Below are 19,908 nucleotides of genomic sequence, written 5' to 3' on the forward strand. Positions count from 1 at the left end.
CATTTGAATTTCAAATTTAAATTCTCAGAGAGAGAGATTACATGCCACAAAAAAACAATTTAAATAACGGTAGAATAATAATTCTCTAGATTTTTCAGGTTCCATTCTTGTTCTCCTGTTTTTTTGTTGCAGACTGATATGATGGCAGATTCAGCTTGTCTTATGCATGCGTTCTCTTATGCTTCTCCTATACCCAATGAAGCAAAACAGGTACTAATTAAACAACAAACACCCACTATTTATTTTTCAAGACACTCGAAATTTAACTTCTTACTTGAAATTTTTGGGCATGGAATTGAGTGAGGATTTGTATATACAGGGGAATCCTATGCATGCGCTTGGGGAATCCATTTCTTTTGGGAGATTTATGTCAGAGTCATTGGATTGGGATAAATGGTCAACTTTTTCTCACAAAAAATATGTAGAGGAAGCTGAGAGGTATGCTAAACCAGGTTCTGTTGCCCAGAAAAAAGCTTTCTTTGAAGCTCATTACAAGAAAATTGCTGCTCAAAAGGCTGCAGCTTTGCTTGAAAAAGCCAATGAAGAAACCCCCAATTCTGAAATCACCCAAAATTCAGCCCCTGATTTAGTAACAGATTCCATAGTTAGCGCTTCAGTATTAGTTGGTGAAGGAGTTGCTGATGTGGAGGAGAGAGAAAATGATGCCCCAGTGGAGGGACCTGGTACTCCTGAAGCTATGGAGACAGAACCATCAAACCAGATTGAGAATGGGGAGAATCAAGAAACAGTTTCAGGGTCTGAAATTAGTGAAACATCTCACACTGAGAAGCCTTTGCTGAAAACAAAGGTAAATATGTGTTCTTTACAGTCCTTTGGCCTCAATTTTGGATTTCTAAAATATGCCAATACTATAGGAAATTTTGGCTTTGTGAAAAGCATAGTTAGTCCCAAATACGGATAAAAGGTTGATGGTGAGTGGAAAAGTAGTTCAACTATGAGAGCATTTATATAGATGACCCTAATTAGTTTGTAATTAAGGCCTAACTGATATTAGTGAAACATCTCATACTGAGAAACCTTTGCTGAAGATTAAGGTAAATATGTGTTCTTTACAGTCCTTTGGTCTGTTGGATTTCTAAAATATGCCAATACTATTAAGAATTTTGCCTTTGTGAAAAGCATAGTTAATTATTAAAGGGTGATGGTAGTGTAAAAATACTCAAGTATGAGTGAATTTATATGGAAACCCCAATTAGTTTGTGATTAAGGCCTATTGATTGATGGATATATTGATTTTGAATACTATATTGAACTGATTTATCTTATCTGATTCAGCAGAGCTCCAGCTCTAAACGAGATGACGATGATGCTACATCAGTGACGAGCAAGAAAAAGTCTGCTTTTTCTTCATTCAAATCATCTGTTTATTCCAGAAAATTTAAAGTCCCACCTTCACCTGCTAGGCATGACATTCCTCTTGATGTCGATAAAGAAAACAATTTCACTCCAATCACAAGAAATTCCGCTTTAGACCTAAAGAATGAAACGAGATCAACCCCAAAATCCTTAAGTAAACTGATCAATCTTACTGCTGCGAAAGAGTCTAATAAAATACCTCCTCCACCTCCCCCTTTCAAGAAGGATAGTTCAATGGTCACTCCTACCGCTGGCGCGGCAACTAAGAAGTGCGCAACTCCTCTCAAGACTCCCATGGTAAACTTCTTTATATAAATGCTAATCCTGATAATAATCTAGGATTTTCTAAGATTACTTATCTTTTCAACTACAGGCAACATCAAATGGTGCATCAAGTCGTCCAATGACAACGCCATCTTCAGAAAGTAGAAGGTATACTTCCATATATATCACTGTAAACAAGCTTTCTTATGTAATAGCATTTCATTGAAGCATTGCTTCCACTGACAAACCACTAACATGGTTCTTTGGTTTTCCTATCTTCCAATTTACAGGATCAAAACACCAATTCATCCCTCAGCTTCAGGAAGTAAAACAACGGGGCCTAAGTGGAACATTTTATCTTCTGTGTAAGTGTCTATAAAATGATGACTCTGGCTTCACAAATGTAGCATAATCATTTGTACATTGAAACGAATCGAAGTAGAACTTTATTCTCTTAACATGTTAAAACTGCTATTTGGAAGTCCCATTTAAGTAGCCAGACTTTGCGGTATTTCAAAACAATTGGATTTCGTTGAATACAGTTTGAATGCTGGAGACTTTGTAAAAAAAATCTGAGATGCAATTTTTTTTCCACTTGAACTTAGTTATCTTCACACAGGAATAGTTTCATTTTTGTCAACAAGAGTATATTGGTGCGTCAATCCATCATGCACCATAACAGTGATTGTATTCTTTCTGCAAAGTATCCAATTTGGGGTTATTTAGTATAAAATTGTGCCACTGTTGTTTGCCGTTGGATCTCTCTTACCTTTGGTGTTCCCTGTTCAGTTCCAAGTCTTTCACGGCCTACCGAAACAAATTACAATCACCAACTTCATCCACTCCTTTCCACTTGAGGACAGAAGAAAGAGCTGCACAAAGAAAACAGGCGAGTGTAATTTTTAAATTTATAGTAGGATTTTTATGTGGGTTATCTCCCTTTGCATTATGAAAACTCCAATGTTCTCATATATCTTGTACTTCTGCAAATATTTTCAGAAGCTTGAAGAGAAATTCAATGCCAAGGAGGTAAAGAAAGTCCAACCACAAACGACATTAAAGGTTTGACTCCTTATGCAAAGCTTCCCTTATGGCTTGTATAATGTTTGTCTTTACCGTGAATTCTGCACCTCCTATTTTCAGAACAACGAAAACAAAGAAAAGTAGTGTGTGAACTTTGACCCAACTTTACTTAGGAATGAGACTCACAAAATAACTTCAAAAGCTTTTTGGGTATACTATGTAGAATTAAAGTGGTTAAGCTCAAGATTTTAGGGTAAGGATTTAATAATTCCTTTTCAGTTTTTTAATATTGGATTAATATTTTTTTTAATATTATATTGAAAGAAAAGTTATTTAATACTACTAAGAAAAGACTGTCAGTTAATCCAAACAATTGTATCTTGTCCTATAAAACAGAAAACTGCCTTACCTTTGCCAAGTTAAACATACAGAAAGGAGTAATCTAAGACTTTTTAACCTTCTCATGTTTATGATCATGTTAAGTTATACTTTGCTGCAACACTTTGCTGCAAAATTCTTATTAAAAGTTCTGCTTAAATCTTTTGAATGCTGTAAGGGGTGTGATTGTGTTTTTACTAATGCAATCGGTTTGATTGTATCCAAGAAAGGAGCAAAGATTTTGGAGGAGTTGGGTCGAGAAGTGTTACTTCCACCCTAAACATTTGGGTAGAAACCGTTACATAGCAATATATACTTCTGGTCTTTTCACTTGTAGTCAATTTGGGAGTTGACATTTACTATTCGTTTCCTCCAGTTTTCTTCGTATGATTTCTAATAATAAGGAAAGGTTGCTCTATAGTGTATAAAAAGATTAAAGTTTCTAACATTTACTGATACATATGCACTGCTTAGCATCATCTTTTCTATTCATCGGTTTGGAGTCAAATATTGGAATAAGATGTTTAAGTGGAAGAAAACAACAATCTTTAACTACGCATGATTCAGATTTTGTATAAAACGCATCTAAACCATCTTTAGCATCTGTTACTCATGCTAATGGCTTACAAATGCAGATCGGATTTGGTACTTCTTTTTTTTCCTGAAAATGCTTAATGGAAAGAGACAAAGTTACACACCTTTAATCCACTCTTTTCATATTCGGCAGTATTTTTTCGTACCAAAATTTCTATCATTGAAGTGTCATCTTAAATAGTAAATGATCTTATATAAAGTCAAATTCGTATCAATAAACAATGCATTCTTGCTTGCAGGAGAAAGCAGAATCGGAGTTCAGGAAACTTCGGCAAAGCTTTTGCTTCAAAGCTCGCCCCCTGCCTGAGTTCTACAAGGAAAGAGAAACAGCAATAGATCCCACAAAAAAGGTACCACTACATTGTATTATTCCTTCATTATTCAGATATTCTTAAGAGCTACTTTTGTCCCCTCTTTTTTGTTCCCTTTTTCAAAATGCACCCTATACTCCCACTTTCAAGGAATTGGCAATGATGAATATAAATAACTTCACGATGAATGACAGTCTCGACAATGAACTGTTTTGATCAGCATCCTTCTCCGCAATTTTCTCCTAGTTCATATCCTATACCTTACTGATTGCTTCAATCTATGCTGTCCTGTTAGTAGCAGCGCTTTATATGGTTTAATTTTGTGCAGACTCCAATTGCACAATTGCCCAAGCTTAGAAGAATGCCCTATCCAAGCTCAAAGCAAGGCTTAGTCTCGAAGCCTGCTTCTGCATCTTTGACCAAGAATGACTCTTGCAAGAATCCAAGAAAGAAGACATGTTGAAAATAGGGCTGTATTTTGTCCCGGGCCCGGGCCTTAGTGGGCCTAACGGGCCGGGCCTCGCGGTCCCGGGCTTCGTGGTCCCGGGCTCTGGCGGTCCCGGGCCTGGCGGTCCCGGTCTTCGTGGGCCTAATGGGTGGAACCGGCCCGTGACGGGCCTAAGCCCACATGGTCCTGTGCTTAACGGGCCGGGCTCGTGGGCTTCGCGGGCCTAGCGGGTTTTTTTTTTTTTTTTAAAGACAATTTCTTGTAGTATCATGGCTATATTAATATGTAGTATATATGTATATCTAATTATTAAAGTGCTTGACGAAAAAGAAAATAACAAAACAATAGTAAAACACTAAATTGTCATGCATAAATATCACTTCTTGATATTATATTGTATCTTATGTATATATATTCTCTTATATATTTTCTTTTAGTATATATATTGTATCTTATGTATATATTGTAGCTTATAAATATATTTTCTTGTAGTATATATATTGTATATTATGTATATATTGTAGCATAATATATTTTCTTGTAGTATATTATATTGTATCTTATGTATATATATTCTCTTATATATTTTCTTGTAGTATATATATTGTATATTATGTATATATTGTAGCATAATATATTTTCTTGTAGTATATATATTGTATCTTATGTATATATATTCTCTTATATATTTTCTTGTAGTATATATATTGTATATTATGTATATATTGTAGCTTATAAATATATTTTCTTGTAGTATATATATTGTATATTATGTATATATTGTAGCATAATATATTTGCTTGTAGTATATTATATTGTATCTTATGTATATATATTCTCTTATATATTTGCTTGTAGTATATTATATTGTATCTTATGTATATATATTCTCTTATATATTTTCTTGTAGTATATATATTGTATCTTATGTATATATTGTAGCTTATAAATATATTTTCTTGTAGTATATATATTGTATATTATGTATATATTGTAGCATAATATATTTTCTTGTAGTATATTATATTGTATCTTATGTATATATATTCTCTTATATATTTTCTTGTAGTATATATATTGTATATTATGTATATATTGTAGCATAATATATTTTCTTGTAGTATATTATATTGTATCTTATGTATATATATTCTCTTATATATTTTCTTGTAGTATATATATTGTATCTTATGTATATATTGTATCTTATAAATATATTTTCTTGTAGTATATATATTGTATATTATGTATATATTGTAGCATATAAATAATTCTAAGTATAGACAAAGAAATATTGCGAAAAGAAGCTCATGGGTAGAAGCAATAAATTTTATTACCAAAAAATGACATATCTTTCTTAGTCATCCTTCCCCCAATGGAATGAGCACAACAAGGTACTAATACCACCATTAGAAGGAAAAAAACTAAGGAAGATGTGCCAAAATACAAGTTACATATTATTCTATGTATTATCTCTAACAAATCTCATAAATCCTTCAAGGTTCGGAGGAGGTTGCGTTGGTGGTGGTGGAAAAGAAGCTTGTTCATCACCACTTCCGGGCGAAGCCGAATCCTCCGTAAGTTCCGCTATCATTTCTTCATAAGCTTCATCTATCGCCGGTTGTGCTTCTGCAATTCCAAAGTTTCTTCTTTCCGAGCGGATCCAATCTCTAAACAATACTGATTTTTCCAAGCTATCCCTCATAGACGCTCTATGATCACCTATTTGCAGTCTTGCTTGACTGAAAGCGCTCTCTGATGCAACAGTTGAAGCTTGAATTGATAAAATATCCCGAGCCATCCTTGCAAGAACAGGAAAATGTTTTTCCCTTGCCTTCCACCATTCCAAAAGATCAAAAGAGCCGTCTGGATTCTCCTTTTCAAGTCCCTGAGACAAATAAACTTGAAGCTCATTTAGATGTGAAGTTTCATCATAATTTTCACCTTGAGACCCCTGAACTCCGTCCAAGATTTAAGAGCTTTTAAGCCCGCAACTCTTTTAGAGGATTGTGAGCTAGACGAAGTAGGGGTTGGAATAGTTGGCCTAGCATGCTCTAAGGCAAGTTGATAAGCATTATAAACTGTTTGAGCGTTAATCTTAATTGAAGCTTTTGCATCTGCAAGTGTCGCAATTTCCTCATTTGAAAGATCTAAAGCCTTATAAATATTTGAATACCAAAAATGAGGACCTCCCAATTTCATTGTAGGATTTAGCATTGCAGCAAGACCATAAATAGGAGGGATAGGAAAAAAATATTTTTTAAACTTTTGTTTCATTTCATTTATAGCAAGTTCATAAATATCCCCACCCTCACTAAATTCAACAAACAAATCAGATAGTGCTGCAATATAAACTAAACAGTTTGAAATAGTAGGATAATATTGCCCAGAAAATGCATTTGTTGCAATTTGAAAATGTTCTAAAAAATCTAAAAGAATTTTAACATTAGTCCAATCTTGAGTGGTAAGCATTTCATCATCATCTTCACCACCTACCCGAGAATTAAACGTTGCATTAATTGGGTTTCTATATTCATATGCTACTACTAAACTTTCGTACATACAATTCCATCTAGTCGGGCAAGGTTTAGGAACCTTTCTTTCTCTAAGGCCATATTCATCACATTTTTTAAAATACTCTCTAAGTCTACTTCTACGGTTTGAATAAAAAAGCCAATTAAGAGCCATTCTAACCTTTTCAATTTCTATGTTTAATATTCGCATACCATCACCGACAATTAAATGATAAATATGACAAATACATCTAACATGGAAAATATTAGTAAATGCAGGATTTAGTGTTGTTGTAAGCATGCCTATAGCACTGGTGTTACTAGAAGCATTATCCATTGAAATTGCCATTATTTTATCGCTAAAGCAAAAATATCTACAAATATCTGCAACAGTGTTAGCTATAAATTTACCTGTGTGACGCGAATTAATTATTCTATATGCAATTATGCGTTTTTGCATTATCCATTCTTCATCTATCCAATGACTTGTAACAGTTAGGTAATCACAATCATTACCACTTCTACCAATATCAGTAGTAATAGAAATCCGATTAGGTATATGAGTAAATAAATAACGCAAATATTGTTCATATTCATGTTTGAATTTATAAATATCACTCTTAACTGTTGCGCGAGGCCAACCTTTATAAGTAGGATTAAACACTCTTCTAATATAATGAACCCAATTAGGATTAGAAGCAAAAGTATAAGGTAAGCACATAACAGTAATCATCTTTGCTAATTCTTCACGATCTCTATTTGGATCGTAATATAAAATACCTCCAGTGACAGTGTTAATTCCTGGTTGAACTAGATTTGAACCTGTACTAGGGTTAATCGCAGAATCTACACTTGTCCCCTCTAGATGCGCTTTCATTTGAAAAAATCTAGCCTTATCTCTAGGGTGTGTTTTTATGTGCCTAGTCAAACTACCTGTGCCGCTACGGTCTCCTACATATTTATGCGACATTAATTTCCCACAAGTTTTACACTTAGCCTTATTTTTTCTCTTACTTGAGTAAAAAAATTCCAAACTAATGATGTTTCTAAGCGTTTAGCAGGTTCTCTATTAAAAGTAGGAGTTTCTACAGGTGGGTCGACCGGTGCATCACTTGGGTTATTAAGAGGACTAGTAGGTGTATCATCTAAATCCGGTGCTTGAGTTTCATCATCATCCTCATTTTCCTCATTATTTTCTAAGATGGTTTCATTAGGATAAAGAGCATTCATAATTTCATCATCTAATCTATCACCTGGTGCAACATTATGATAAAATTCACTATCGGTAAATTGAAAACAAGGGTGATCACTATCAAGAATTACGGAAGGAGGAGGACGTCTAGGTTGGCGACTACTTTCAACTTGCTTATCTTTTCTAGGTCGGGGAGCCGGGGGAAGGGTAGTTGGTTGGCCACTACTTTCACCGGTTTTATCTTTTCCTTTACCAAACATTTTTTTCAAAGTAAATGCCATATTAATTATAATTATGCAAACTAAACCACACAAAAATATATTATAAAAACGTAAGAGTTGAAACGAGTTTACCGGATTGCCGAACAACTTCTTGAAAATTGAAAATCGTTGAACACTTGAAAACTTCAATTCAACAACTTCACAATTTTTCACGAAATTTCAACAATAAATTAAGTAATTGTAGTAGAGAGATTGAGAGAGATTGAGAGATATTGAGAGATATTGATGAATTGGTGAATAAAAATGAAAGAATGAGGGGGTATTTATAGTTGAGAAATGGGGAAAAGTGTAATTATATAAAGTTTGGGGTTAAAATAAAGTTTGGGGGCCAAATGGCCATTTTTTTAACTTAAAAAACGGTCATATTTTCAGCCCAAACGGCTAGATTTTAAATATGGCCGTTTGATTTTTTTTTTTTTTTTTTTTTTTTTTAAAATAGCCGTTGGGCCCGCCAGGCCCGCCAGGACCGGCCCAGGCCCGCCTGCCGGTCCCGGGCCAAACGGTCCCGGGCTCGTGGGCTCAACCATGGAGACCAGCCCGTGACGGGCTCAGAGGCCCACCAAGACCGGCCCACCCAGGACCGGCCCACCAGGCCCACCAGGCCCGTTAGGACCGCGGGCCCGGTCCGGTCCGGTTCAGGCCCGGCCCACCGAGCAGCATTAGTTGAAAACCTATAAAATTTTCATTCCTTGCAAAGAGTAGTGTTTTTTTTAGAATTGCTTGGTCCTGATCAGCTGGGGAGGTTTATTTCTCCTCAACTCTAAAATCTTGTATAAAAGCTATCTAGACGCATGTGTTACACGCATGTGTTACCCTGAGTCCTGAACTGAGCTTCCACCCTGACCATGACGGTAGATGGTGTCTAGTATTTACCCTTCAAAATCGTAAATTTTCATTTCACAACGATTACATTGTGAAATACTAAACCAGCTCAATTTAGGTAAGTTTAGTCAAATTATAAAGCAAAGCTTAAATATTGTCCTGCTGTGACCATAAGCATATGTATGGTACTGTCCGTACATCCAGTATCTACTAAGGTAGAGCATTACCCGTATGTGTGACTGACATATATACAAGATGGTGAACTTTTTTCTATAACATGAAAGAAACGGAAGAGAAGAAGGAGCATTGATTATATGTTGATGCAACAACAACAACAACCCAGTATAATCTCACTAGTGGGGTCTGAGGAGGATGATGTGTACGCAGACTTTACCCCTACCCTAGGGTAGAGAGGTTGTTTCCGATAGACCCTCGGCTCCCTCCCTCCAAGAACTCCCCACCTTGCTCTTGGGGTGACTCGAACTCACAATCTCTTGATTGGAAGTGGAGGGTGCTCACCACTAGAGTAATCCACTCTTGTCAAATTATATGTTGATGCGATGAAGAGTATTTCATGCTACATGCCAAATTATATTGTTTGGGCTTTTGAAAAATATCGCGGATTCTTATACACTATTTTTGAAGGATCCAACATGCATTCGGCAACATTTTTGAAGGATCTCAAGAACATAGTTACAACAACAACAAAGTAGTCCGTAGGCAAATGTCACCCCTACTTAAAGCGGATAGAGAAGCTGTTTCCAGTAGACCGAAAATCTTATTTGTGGATCAATATTGTTTTTAAGTCCAAGAGTTTAACCACAAACAGAATACGCAATGTAAAATCTCTGACGGAGCAATGAGTCGGTTGTTCGGTGCATATAAAAGGATAACAATAAAAAAGGAGTAGTGGACAATCACTAACTTATACGACACCACCATCTTTTTGGCGTAAAAGAATTTAGAATATGCTCAATTCCCGGTGAACTGAATCTGAAACATTAAATTTTCATTTGTTTCTAACAATTAAGTTGAATGATACGACAAGTAAGAATTGCTAATTTGGTAAAGCAATTCCGATCATGACCGTTAGGTCTTGAGTTCGACAAGTTAAAAAAAAACGGTTATGAGTTCGACAAGTTAAAAAAAAGTTTGCATATGGACAAATTAAAAACTGCATCTTTTTCACAAACCAATGCCATCTCAATTCTGTAATATATTCAATTTATTTGACAAGTAAATACAATTACAGAGATGTAAGATTTTTTTTTTTTTTTACAGTAAATACAATTGAAAGGTCACAATAGTAAAATATAAACACAATTGAACGGACCGAATTACATTTCTTCCACAACACACCAATCTCCATCTTCTTCAACCTTTTCCCACACAAATCCCACCTCACAGAAACTCATTCTTTCTTCATCATCATCCCCATTGTCTTCACATTCATCAATTTCCTCAATCTCAACACCAGGTGTTGACCAATTGGAGTCAACTACCAATTCTGATCCAATTTCCTCGTTAAAATAATCTTCACCAGGACTCGGGGCATCATAGTAAATTCCATGATCATCATCATGATCCATGTAATAAGAATAATCACTATCCAAATGATCCAAAAGTCCAGTAGCCGAAAACCCAGAAAAATTCAACCCAGGTCTGGAATCAACAACTCTCCAAGTAATCAACCTATAATTCGAAACGACGTCGCCACGTCCCTTTAATTTTTGAGTTCCTTTAGTTTTGTCCTTCGATTTTCCAGCAGGGTGAATATGGCAGCTGTTGCACCTGGGCCTACCGCACTTGCCTGTGAACTTGGAATGGTTACAGGGCTTAGTTGAAACCTTTGTGAAAAGCCCAGCGGTTGGAGGTGAATTGGACTTGTTGATATACCAGGAGTCGGTTTTTGGGTTATATGGAGAAGGTAAAATTGGGTAGGTACGAACCATACCGTGTTGGCGACCTTCTCTCTTCATTTTTGGTTGAGTTTTTTGTGATCTTAGAAATGGTTGAATTGGTTTTAGAAATGGCGATGGATTCGGTTTATATATAGGAGGAGTAGAGAGTTTTGGAGGTGGAAGAGGTGGGAAAACTTGGGAAGCAAGGTGTTTTAATTAGTCAACTTAGGCATATGCTTTTCGTTTTTTGGGTGCGTGTCTTCCAAGCCTAATTCAAAATTCCCAACAACTGCTCACACCTCATTTAATGCTAAATATATGGAAAACGATAAAAAAAAAAATACTTATTTACTGTACAAAATATTTTAAATTACCCACAACTATACTTTAGGATTATTTGTATCTTTGTTAGTGTTAAATCATATTATATTTTCCCATGCTCCTAATGGAGATGACCTAACTAAAGCATACATAGGATCAGGGGCGGATTTAGGAGGCGGGAGGGATTACCGAATTTCCTTCGCAAAAAAATTACACTGTGTATATAAGACAAAATTTGTGTAGTCATTTGTTTAATTCCCACTATCTATGATTTTTTTAAACTTTTCTTTTGAACCTCTTAGCGAAAATTCTGCCCCTGTCACTGCATAGAATAAATTAAGGGTAAATCTAAAAAATATTTCTGTAAGATTTTGACACATGAAATCCATTCAATTTATATCGGAGCTTTATTAAAGTTAAAGACGTATGTGGAAAACTATTGTTATTGACTAGGATATCACAACCATATAGTATAACAGAGGATAATATTATTATTATTATTTGCATAATTAAGAAGTAATTTGGATCTTTTTCCAAAAAAATAGTATATGAGATCGAATTAATAAAATTAGGTGAATCTGCAATTGTAAAAATTAGATTGTACAGAATACTATGCATCAACTACCTTTGTGTAACAATAGATGGGGACTTAGTGTGTGTAATTTATATAAGTAACTTTCTTTTTAAAAAAAAAAAAAAAGTTATGCATATAATTTGGATAGAAAATAATTGATGCATTCATACGGCAAAATTCTAGGTTGGTTAAAGGGGGAGTCCAAATAAACTTTTTTTCTTTTCTTTCAGTAGTCCAAATAAACATTGGCCCGTGAAATTTTTACATTTCTTATCCTCTTTGGTCATTTTCAAGTTTTCATCAATGACAAGACAAAGTGCCAAACACAAAATTTGTGATTGACTCCGACCCTGCATTCAAGAACTAATTGGGCCTATATGTTTTATTGTGGCCTGCTTCCTGTAAGAATTTATTGGGCCTAGCCCAGCAGGAAATACAGCATCTTGTTGGGCGATGTGCACAGATAGCCAGTAATAACACATGTATTTACTTTTAAGCCATTATTTTAAATATCTTTAGTCTTTAGCCACTAATTTAATAAATTTTTAGCCATCCGGACGAAAATACCCTTCTGCTATAAGGATTTCGCTGATACCTACGCTATTTATTTACGATCAGCAGCAGCTCAAATTTACGTGCAAACTTACGTGCAGAGAATTGATGTGATCGTCCAAAATTGCAGAAGCTTCTCTTCCGATTTCAAACTCGAGAATTCAAATTTCTTGTCCAAAATTCACCATAAAATTACAGTAAGTTCTAAAGTTTCAGATATCTCTATATGCTTTTGTGTGTTTGTGTGGATTTTTATTTCGTTACTGAAGAATAAGATGCTAGGAATTTGATTTTTTTTCTTTTCTGTATTGATAACGTTAAGGACATCGCGTCCTTAACTCTGTGATTGTTCTGTAAATATTGAGGACATAATGTTAAGGATTTGGTGTCCTTAACATGACTGTTGTTCTAAAAACTATTAAGGACAAAGTGTCATGTGTTTTGCAACTTGTATTAATAAAGTTAAGGACACGATGTCCTTAACTTCATGACTGTTGTTCTAAATATTAAGGACATAGTGTCTTGTATTTGCAAATTGTATTGATAAAGTTAAGGACACAATGTCCTTAACTTTCTGCCTGTTGTTCTAAATATAAAGGACATAGTGTCATGTATTTGCAAATTGTATTGATAAAGTTTAGGACATGATGTCCTTATTTTAATGACTACTGTGTAAATATTAAGGACATAGTGTCCTGTATTTGTAACTTGTATTGATAAAATTTAGGACATGATGTCCTTAACTTCATGACTACTGTGTAAAAATTAAGGATATTGTGTCCTGTTTTTACAACTTGTACTGATAAAGTTTAGGACATGATGTCCTTAACTTCATGACTATTGTGTAAATATTAAGGACATAGTGTCCTGTATTTGCAACTTGTATTAATAAAGTTTAGGACATAATGCCCTTAACTTCATGACTGTTATTCTAAATATTAAGGACATAGTGTCCTGTGTTTTGCAACTTGTATTGATAATGTTTAGGACATTGTGTCCTTAACTTCACGATTGTTGTATAAATATGTCTGAATTTCCTATTTTTTGACTTGCAGGATGGATACAATATGTATTATAGTTGCTTTTAATGGTAGATGGACTGCAGACTATAAGTATCTTGATCATCAAACAAAGCTTGTTCTAGTACCTGAGGTAATTCGATTTGAAGATTTCATTAACCAGGTCTTTGAAGTTATTGAATTAGATAAAGACAAGTTTGAAGCAATGATATGGTTTGATATCAACCTGGGAACAAGCAAGGGAATGCTTGTATCCAAAGATTTAGATCTTCACACATGTATAGAGTTACTAAAAAGTCATTCACTCTTCAAGGGCTATCATTTCATTGTTGATGTTTCGGAAAGAGTTTTTGGTTCTACAAGCACCTTTGAACATGTCAATACAGAAACTCAACAAGACAATCAAGACAAATGCCACCAGATAATGAAAATAGATGTGGTTGAAGCTCAACCAATAACTGAAGAGGTGCTTCAAACATTTGATTCTATTCAAGTGGAAGGACGAAGCATTATAGAGATTGACAACGAACAAGCTTTGGGTATTCAAGTCTTAGAGAGTGCACCGGTAATAGAAGAAGTTGCTGAAAAACTCTCTACTCAACTAACTAGACGAAGCTCAAATTCAAAACAAAAAGAATCCCCAACTACGATATTAAGAGAAAATGCTTTGTTGGATGAAATAAAAGTGGGATCAATATTTGACAAAAAGAAGAGTATAATTAACTGTTTTTCGAATATAGCAATTAAATGACATTTTGAATTCAAGGTTGTTAGATCAAGTTCAACAAGATATTCGTTGAAATGCAATGATGATAGGTGTGGGTGGTGTGTGCGTGCTTTCAGAATTAAAGATTCAACACTATTCAAGATAGTAAAGATTGAGAAAAATCATGACTGCTCAGTTAACACTATGAAAGTTGATCAAAGGCATGCAACTTCAAAGTTGATTAGCGGTTACATTATTGACAATCTTCGAGACCCAAGTTTTGAAGTTACACCAGCCTTTGCCATGGCAGAAATGCAAAAATTGCATGGACTAGACATTGGTTATCACAAGGCGTGGCGTGCTATTCAACGTGCTTCAGCTTTAATAAGAGAAACTCCTGAAGAGATTTATGAATTATTGTCTTCATACTTGTATATGATGAAAAGTAAAAATCCGGAAACATACACTAACATAAAGATAGACGACAACAATAGGTAAACAATCAAAAAAAGTTTATTAGTCTGTTTTATAAACTTTAGGACGTGGTGTCCTTAACTTGGATGTGTGCAATAAAAATGTTAAGGACACGGTGTCCTTAAATTTGATATGTGCAGTGAAAAAGCTAAGGACATGGTGTCCTTAACTTTTATATGTGCATTGTAAAAGTTAAGGACATGGTGTCCTTAACTTTGATGTGTGCAGTGAAAATGTTAAGGACATGGTGTCCTTAACTTTGATGTGTGCAGTGAAAATATTAAGGACATGGTATCCTTAACTTGGATGTGTGTAGTGAAAAAGTTAAGGACATGGTGTCCTTAACTTTAATGCGTGCATTGTAAAAGTTAAGGACATGGTGTCCTTAACTTTGATGTGTGCATTGTAAAAGTTAAGGACAAGTTATCCTTAACTTTGATGTGTGCAGCGAAAATATTAAGGACAAGATGTCCTTAACTTTGATGTGTGCAATGTAAATGTTAAGGATTTGGTGTCCTGTATTTTTAACTTTCTGTTAAACTGTATTTTCAGGGGGGTTTTATATGTTTTATGCATATGGATCATCAATAGCTGGTTGGAATCATTGTAGACTAGTGATTGCTGTTGATGCAACTTTTTTGAAGTCAAAATATTGTGGTATTTTAATGATTTCAGTTTCAAAGGATGCAAATAACCAAATATTCCCACTAGCCTTTGGAATTGCAGAATCTGAAAATAACAATTCCTATGAGTGGTACTTTAGTGAGCTTCGCAATGCAATTGGGAGCCGTGACAATTTATTTTTTTATCGGACAAGCATCAATCTATTGCACATGGCATCGCAAAGGTATATCTTGAAAGCCACCATGGGATTTGTATCTATCATTTGGAGCAGAACCTAAAGCGAAGGAAAGTGAAAAGTGAGGTCATAAAACTTTTTCAAAGTGCTGCAAGAGTATACAGGCGCAAAAAATTTGATTTATACATGTCAGATATAGCAAAAGTTGATAAGAAGACTTTTGACTACTTGATGGAAGAACCACCGAAAAGGTGGGCACGTTCTTGTAGTCCACGACAAAGATATGACATACTCACAATAAACATAGTTGAGTCAATGAATTATGTGCTATTAGAAACAAGGGAGCTGCCTATATTAAGAATGATGAATTTTATCCAAGTGAAGCTACAACGTTGGTTTTATGAAAGAAGAAATGAAGCAGAAGGAACTTTTTATGACGTTTCTTGTTGGGTAGAAGAGGAATTGAAGAAAAAGATAGATTTAGCTTTTACTTTAAATGTAAGTATTATGTTCTTACTTTAGCTTATTATTTTAATGATAATTTAACATAATGTACTAACTTATAGTTTTTCAACTTTGAAGGTCTTCCCTGTTGATTCATGGCGTTCTAGAGTTGAGGAAGAAGGAATTACTTTCTTGGTGGACTTAAACAAAAGAACATGTGATTGTTTTCAGTTTCAATTTGATGAATTACCATGTATACATGCAATTGCAGCTATCGAGAAGAGAAACATCAAGAAGTCCAATTTCTGCTCGGACTGGTACTTAAAGGAATCTTGGCTGAAAACATATGAAAGACAAATACATCCTGTAGGACATACGGATTCTTGGATTGTACCAGAGAGTGTTAAGTCACAAATTATTAAACCTCCAGATTTCAAAGTTCCGCCAGGTAGAAGGCAGAAGAAAAGGCATATTCCAGCTACCGAATCATCAAAAATAACATTCAAATGTGGTCGTTGCAAAAGAATTGGTCATAATAGAACATATTGTATATATTCTCCGGCAGTCCATCCATTTTCAAGGAAGCATAGAGAATAATAGATATATCCACGTATATTTATCTACTCTTTTAAGTTTTTGCTATAAATTGGATTCATTTAGATTGTTTTTATTTGAGCAAGTAAACATTAGCAGATGGTTATATAAAAGATATCTTGAATTTTCAAAGTTTCTTTGCGCTTACGTGCTCTTTGTTTCTTTTTCTTTTTCTGGGAGTTCAATTTACCTTTGTCGAACCAATTATTGTTTATAGGATTTTACTCTTACCGTAAGTAAACAACAAAGTCCTTTTCTTTATATAATTTGACGCCTACAGCTTGCTACATCTTTATTTTTAAAATCAGATTGGTACAGGTAAAACTTAAGGACATAATTTTTTTAAAGTCCTGAAAATTTCAAGTATGAATCTAATATTTAGGACATAAATTTCTAAAATGTCCTTAACTTTTGGAAATCTCAGATTATTGTCTAGATTTCTAGAAGTTCGAGACATTTTAGAAAAATATGTCCTGAATATTATTTTCATCCTTCAACAAATCAGGACGTTTATGAACATTATGTCCTGAAGTTCTACAACAATCAATGTATCTTTTGCTATATCTCTACAGATTTAATAAAAGACTGGCAATTTAAAATAGACAAATCAGTAGTTATAAAATTTGACATCTGCAGCTTGCTAAACACAGCTTGCTACATCTTATTTTTAAAATGAGATTGGTACAAGTAGACTTCAGGACATAATTTTTTGAAACGTCCTGAACATTTGAAGTATGACTCTAATATATAGGACATAAATTTCTAAAATGTCCTTAACTTCTGGAAATCTCAGTGTCACGACCCAAAATCTAACCATGGTAGTGATGGCGCCTATTGTGTTACAAGGCAAGCCTATTTTCTAAAAATATTACTACTAAACCAATTATAAGAATTTAATAAAATATTTCAACATTTGAATTTCTCATAAACTAAATCAACTCTAAATATAATTTTAGAAATACGGAAACGAGCCTTAAACATCTGGGTGTCACTAAGTCATGAACGTCTAAATCTATGAACTAAGAAATGAAACTGTCTAACTGTCAATACAATCCAAAAGAAGAAATGATAAAAGGAGTAACAAGGTCCTGCGGACCTTAGCAGCTGCCTTGTAATCTCCACAGATAGCCGGCGTGAACTCAACGATCACCGCGCTCTAACTCACCTGAATCTGCACATAAAGTGCAGGGTGTAGCATGAGTACAACTACCTCAGCAAGTAACAGAAATAACTAAGGAACTAAGCAATAGTGACGAGCTAAGTCAAACAGTCCAATTATTTATTTTCACAATTTAAACATAAACATATAAATTTCATAACTCAGTAAATGCCATAAAGAAGTTTAACAAATAAATGCAGCAATAACACAAATAAATTCAACCTCACAGCAGTGTCACTCCATCACTCATCACTCGCACTCAACACTCTGCACTCACTGGGGGTGTGTACAAACTCCGGAGGGGCTCCCAAAGCCCAAGCGCTAAGCACGGATAACTCACGTGCCATTATATCAATACCTGGATCCGCACGGTCAACTCACGTGCTACGCAGACAACTCACGCGCTATTATATCAATACCTGGACCCGCACGGTCAACTCATGTGCTATGCAGACAACTCACGCGCTATGGTATTAATATCCTCACAACCAGGCCCTCGGCCTCACTCAATCATGTAACTCACTAGCCTCATCATCACCAACAAATAAGGGAACACATCCCACATCAAGTATCACCGCATATTAACAAATAATAGAAACTGAGGTAAACAAGTACAATAATTTCTATGACTGAGTACAAATAATGTGAGCATGAATAAAGCCTAAGTATGATCTCTATCATAAAAGCAAACAAGTTCAACAACAATTAAACACATAACCACAGATAATAGCCATTAGGCCTCACAGCCTCACGGGACGGACCAACTCTTAATCCCTCACAGTGCATACCCACACGCTTGTCACCTAGCGTGGGTATCACTTCTAAACAATCACGTGATGTCAAATCTCCGGGTTTATACCCTCAAAGCCAGAGTTAAAACTGTTACTTACCTTAACAACGTAAAAATCTTACTCTGGGATGCCCTCGTCTATGGACTCGGTCTCCAAATGCTCCGAATATATTCACAATTAATTTGATTCAGCTTACCAAAATTATAGGATTTAATTCCATATTAAAATACTAATATTTTCCAAAAATTCAAAATTACGCCCCAAAAATACCCATGGGGCCCACGTCTCGGAATCCGATAAAACTCACAAAATCCGAACTCTCATCCAACCACGAGTCCAACCATACCAAAATTACTCAAATCCGACCACAACTCAGCTTTCAAATCCTCAATTAAAATGTATGAATGTTTCTACTATTTTCAACCCAAAACACTAATTTATTAATAAAAACAATAATAGATTCGTGTAATTTAACCAAAATCGAGTTAGAATCACTTACCCCGTTGTTTTCTCTGAAAATCACCCAAAATCGCCTCAAATCCGAGCTCCAAATCGTCAAAAACTGAAAATGGGATTTCAGAACTTAAACTCACTGCCCAGGCTTTTCTTCTTCGCGAACGCGGTCCGTGCCTCGCGTTCGCGAAGCACAAATTATCTCCTGTCCAAATTCCTCCTTCGCGAACGAGGCATCACCCTCGCGTTCGCGAAGCACAAAGTGCCTCTGCCTCAATGACTTCTACGCGAACGCGTTCAACCCATCGCGAACGCGGTGCTTCATCCCCCCTAACTATGTGAACGCGACATCCCCTACACGAACACGTAGACCAATTGCCTGGGGTCCTCAGCAGCTTCCTCTCTTCTTCGCGAACACGTAACACCTCTCGCGTTCGCGATGCACACCCAGTCCACCCTTCGCGAACGCGTGCTCCTCTTTGCGAATGCGAAGAGCAAATATTGTCAGCCTCTCAGTTCCTCTTCGCGAACGCGAGACTCCACTCGCGAACGCGATAAAGGAAACCAGATGGAGCATCAGAAAAATTCCAGCAGAGTTCCAAGTCCAAAATCCAACCCTTTAACCATCCGAAACTCACCCGAGCCCCTCGGGAGCTAGACCAAATATACCAACAAGTCCTATAATATTATACGGACTTAGTTAAATCCTCAAATCACCTCAAACAACGCTAAAACCATGAATTACACCCCAATTCAAGCCTAATGAACTTTGAAATTTCTAATTTCTACAAACGACTCCAGAACCTATCAAATCACGTCCGATTGACCTCAAATTTTACACACAAGTCATAAATGACATAACAGAGGTATTCCAAATTTCAGAATCGGATTCTAACTCCAATATCAAAAAGTCACCCC

The 19,908-nt window shown here is 35.4% G+C and overlaps 2 protein-coding genes across 4 annotated transcripts; one reads left to right on the forward strand and one right to left on the reverse strand.

Moving 5' to 3' along the window:
* Positions 1-9,207, forward strand: LOC107784571 (uncharacterized). 3 transcript variants are annotated; one of them, XM_075234600.1, is made up of 10 exons: positions 1-210; positions 320-808; positions 1,297-1,674; positions 1,751-1,809; positions 1,932-2,006; positions 2,431-2,530; positions 2,641-2,703; positions 3,876-3,986; positions 4,276-4,405; positions 9,044-9,207. In XM_075234600.1, the coding sequence occupies exons 1-10, from the start codon at positions 139-141 to the stop codon at positions 9,046-9,048; spliced, it is 1,482 nt and encodes a 493-aa protein (XP_075090701.1). In that variant the 5' UTR covers positions 1-138; the 3' UTR covers positions 9,049-9,207. The 3 variants fall into 3 exon arrangements, with proteins under 3 accessions (XP_075090701.1, XP_016461201.2, XP_016461202.2); XM_016605715.2 differs by lacking the exon at positions 9,044-9,207 and having other exon boundaries at positions 4,276-4,787; XM_016605716.2 differs by lacking the exon at positions 9,044-9,207 and having other exon boundaries at positions 1,300-1,674; positions 4,276-4,787.
* Positions 9,208-10,399: 1,192 nt separating this feature from the next.
* On the reverse strand, positions 10,400-11,288 carry LOC107784570 (uncharacterized). The gene has a single exon (XM_016605714.2). It carries the CDS (start codon positions 11,180-11,182, stop codon positions 10,541-10,543), a length of 642 nt encoding a protein of 213 aa, XP_016461200.1. The 5' UTR covers positions 11,183-11,288; the 3' UTR covers positions 10,400-10,540.
* Positions 11,289-19,908: the final 8,620 nt, after the last annotated feature.

The sequence above is a fragment of the Nicotiana tabacum genome, chromosome 17, assembly GCF_000715075.1.
Source record: "Nicotiana tabacum cultivar K326 chromosome 17, ASM71507v2, whole genome shotgun sequence".
In the NCBI taxonomy this organism is placed as follows: Eukaryota; Viridiplantae; Streptophyta; class Magnoliopsida; order Solanales; family Solanaceae; genus Nicotiana; species Nicotiana tabacum.

Excerpts from the sequence above, each read along its gene's own strand:
- LOC107784571 (XM_075234600.1), top strand. The coding sequence starts at position 139 with ATGATGGCAGATTCAGCTTGTCTTATGCATGCGTTCTCTTATGCTTCT. Across the intron at positions 809-1,296 it reads AGCCTTTGCTGAAAACAAAG|CAGAGCTCCAGCTCTAAACG; the intron begins GTAAATATGTGT and ends TATCTGATTCAG. Across the intron at positions 2,704-3,875 it reads AACCACAAACGACATTAAAG|GAGAAAGCAGAATCGGAGTT; the intron begins GTTTGACTCCTT and ends TCTTGCTTGCAG.
- LOC107784570 (XM_016605714.2), bottom strand. The coding sequence starts at position 11,182 with ATGAAGAGAGAAGGTCGCCAACACGGTATGGTTCGTACCTACCCAATT.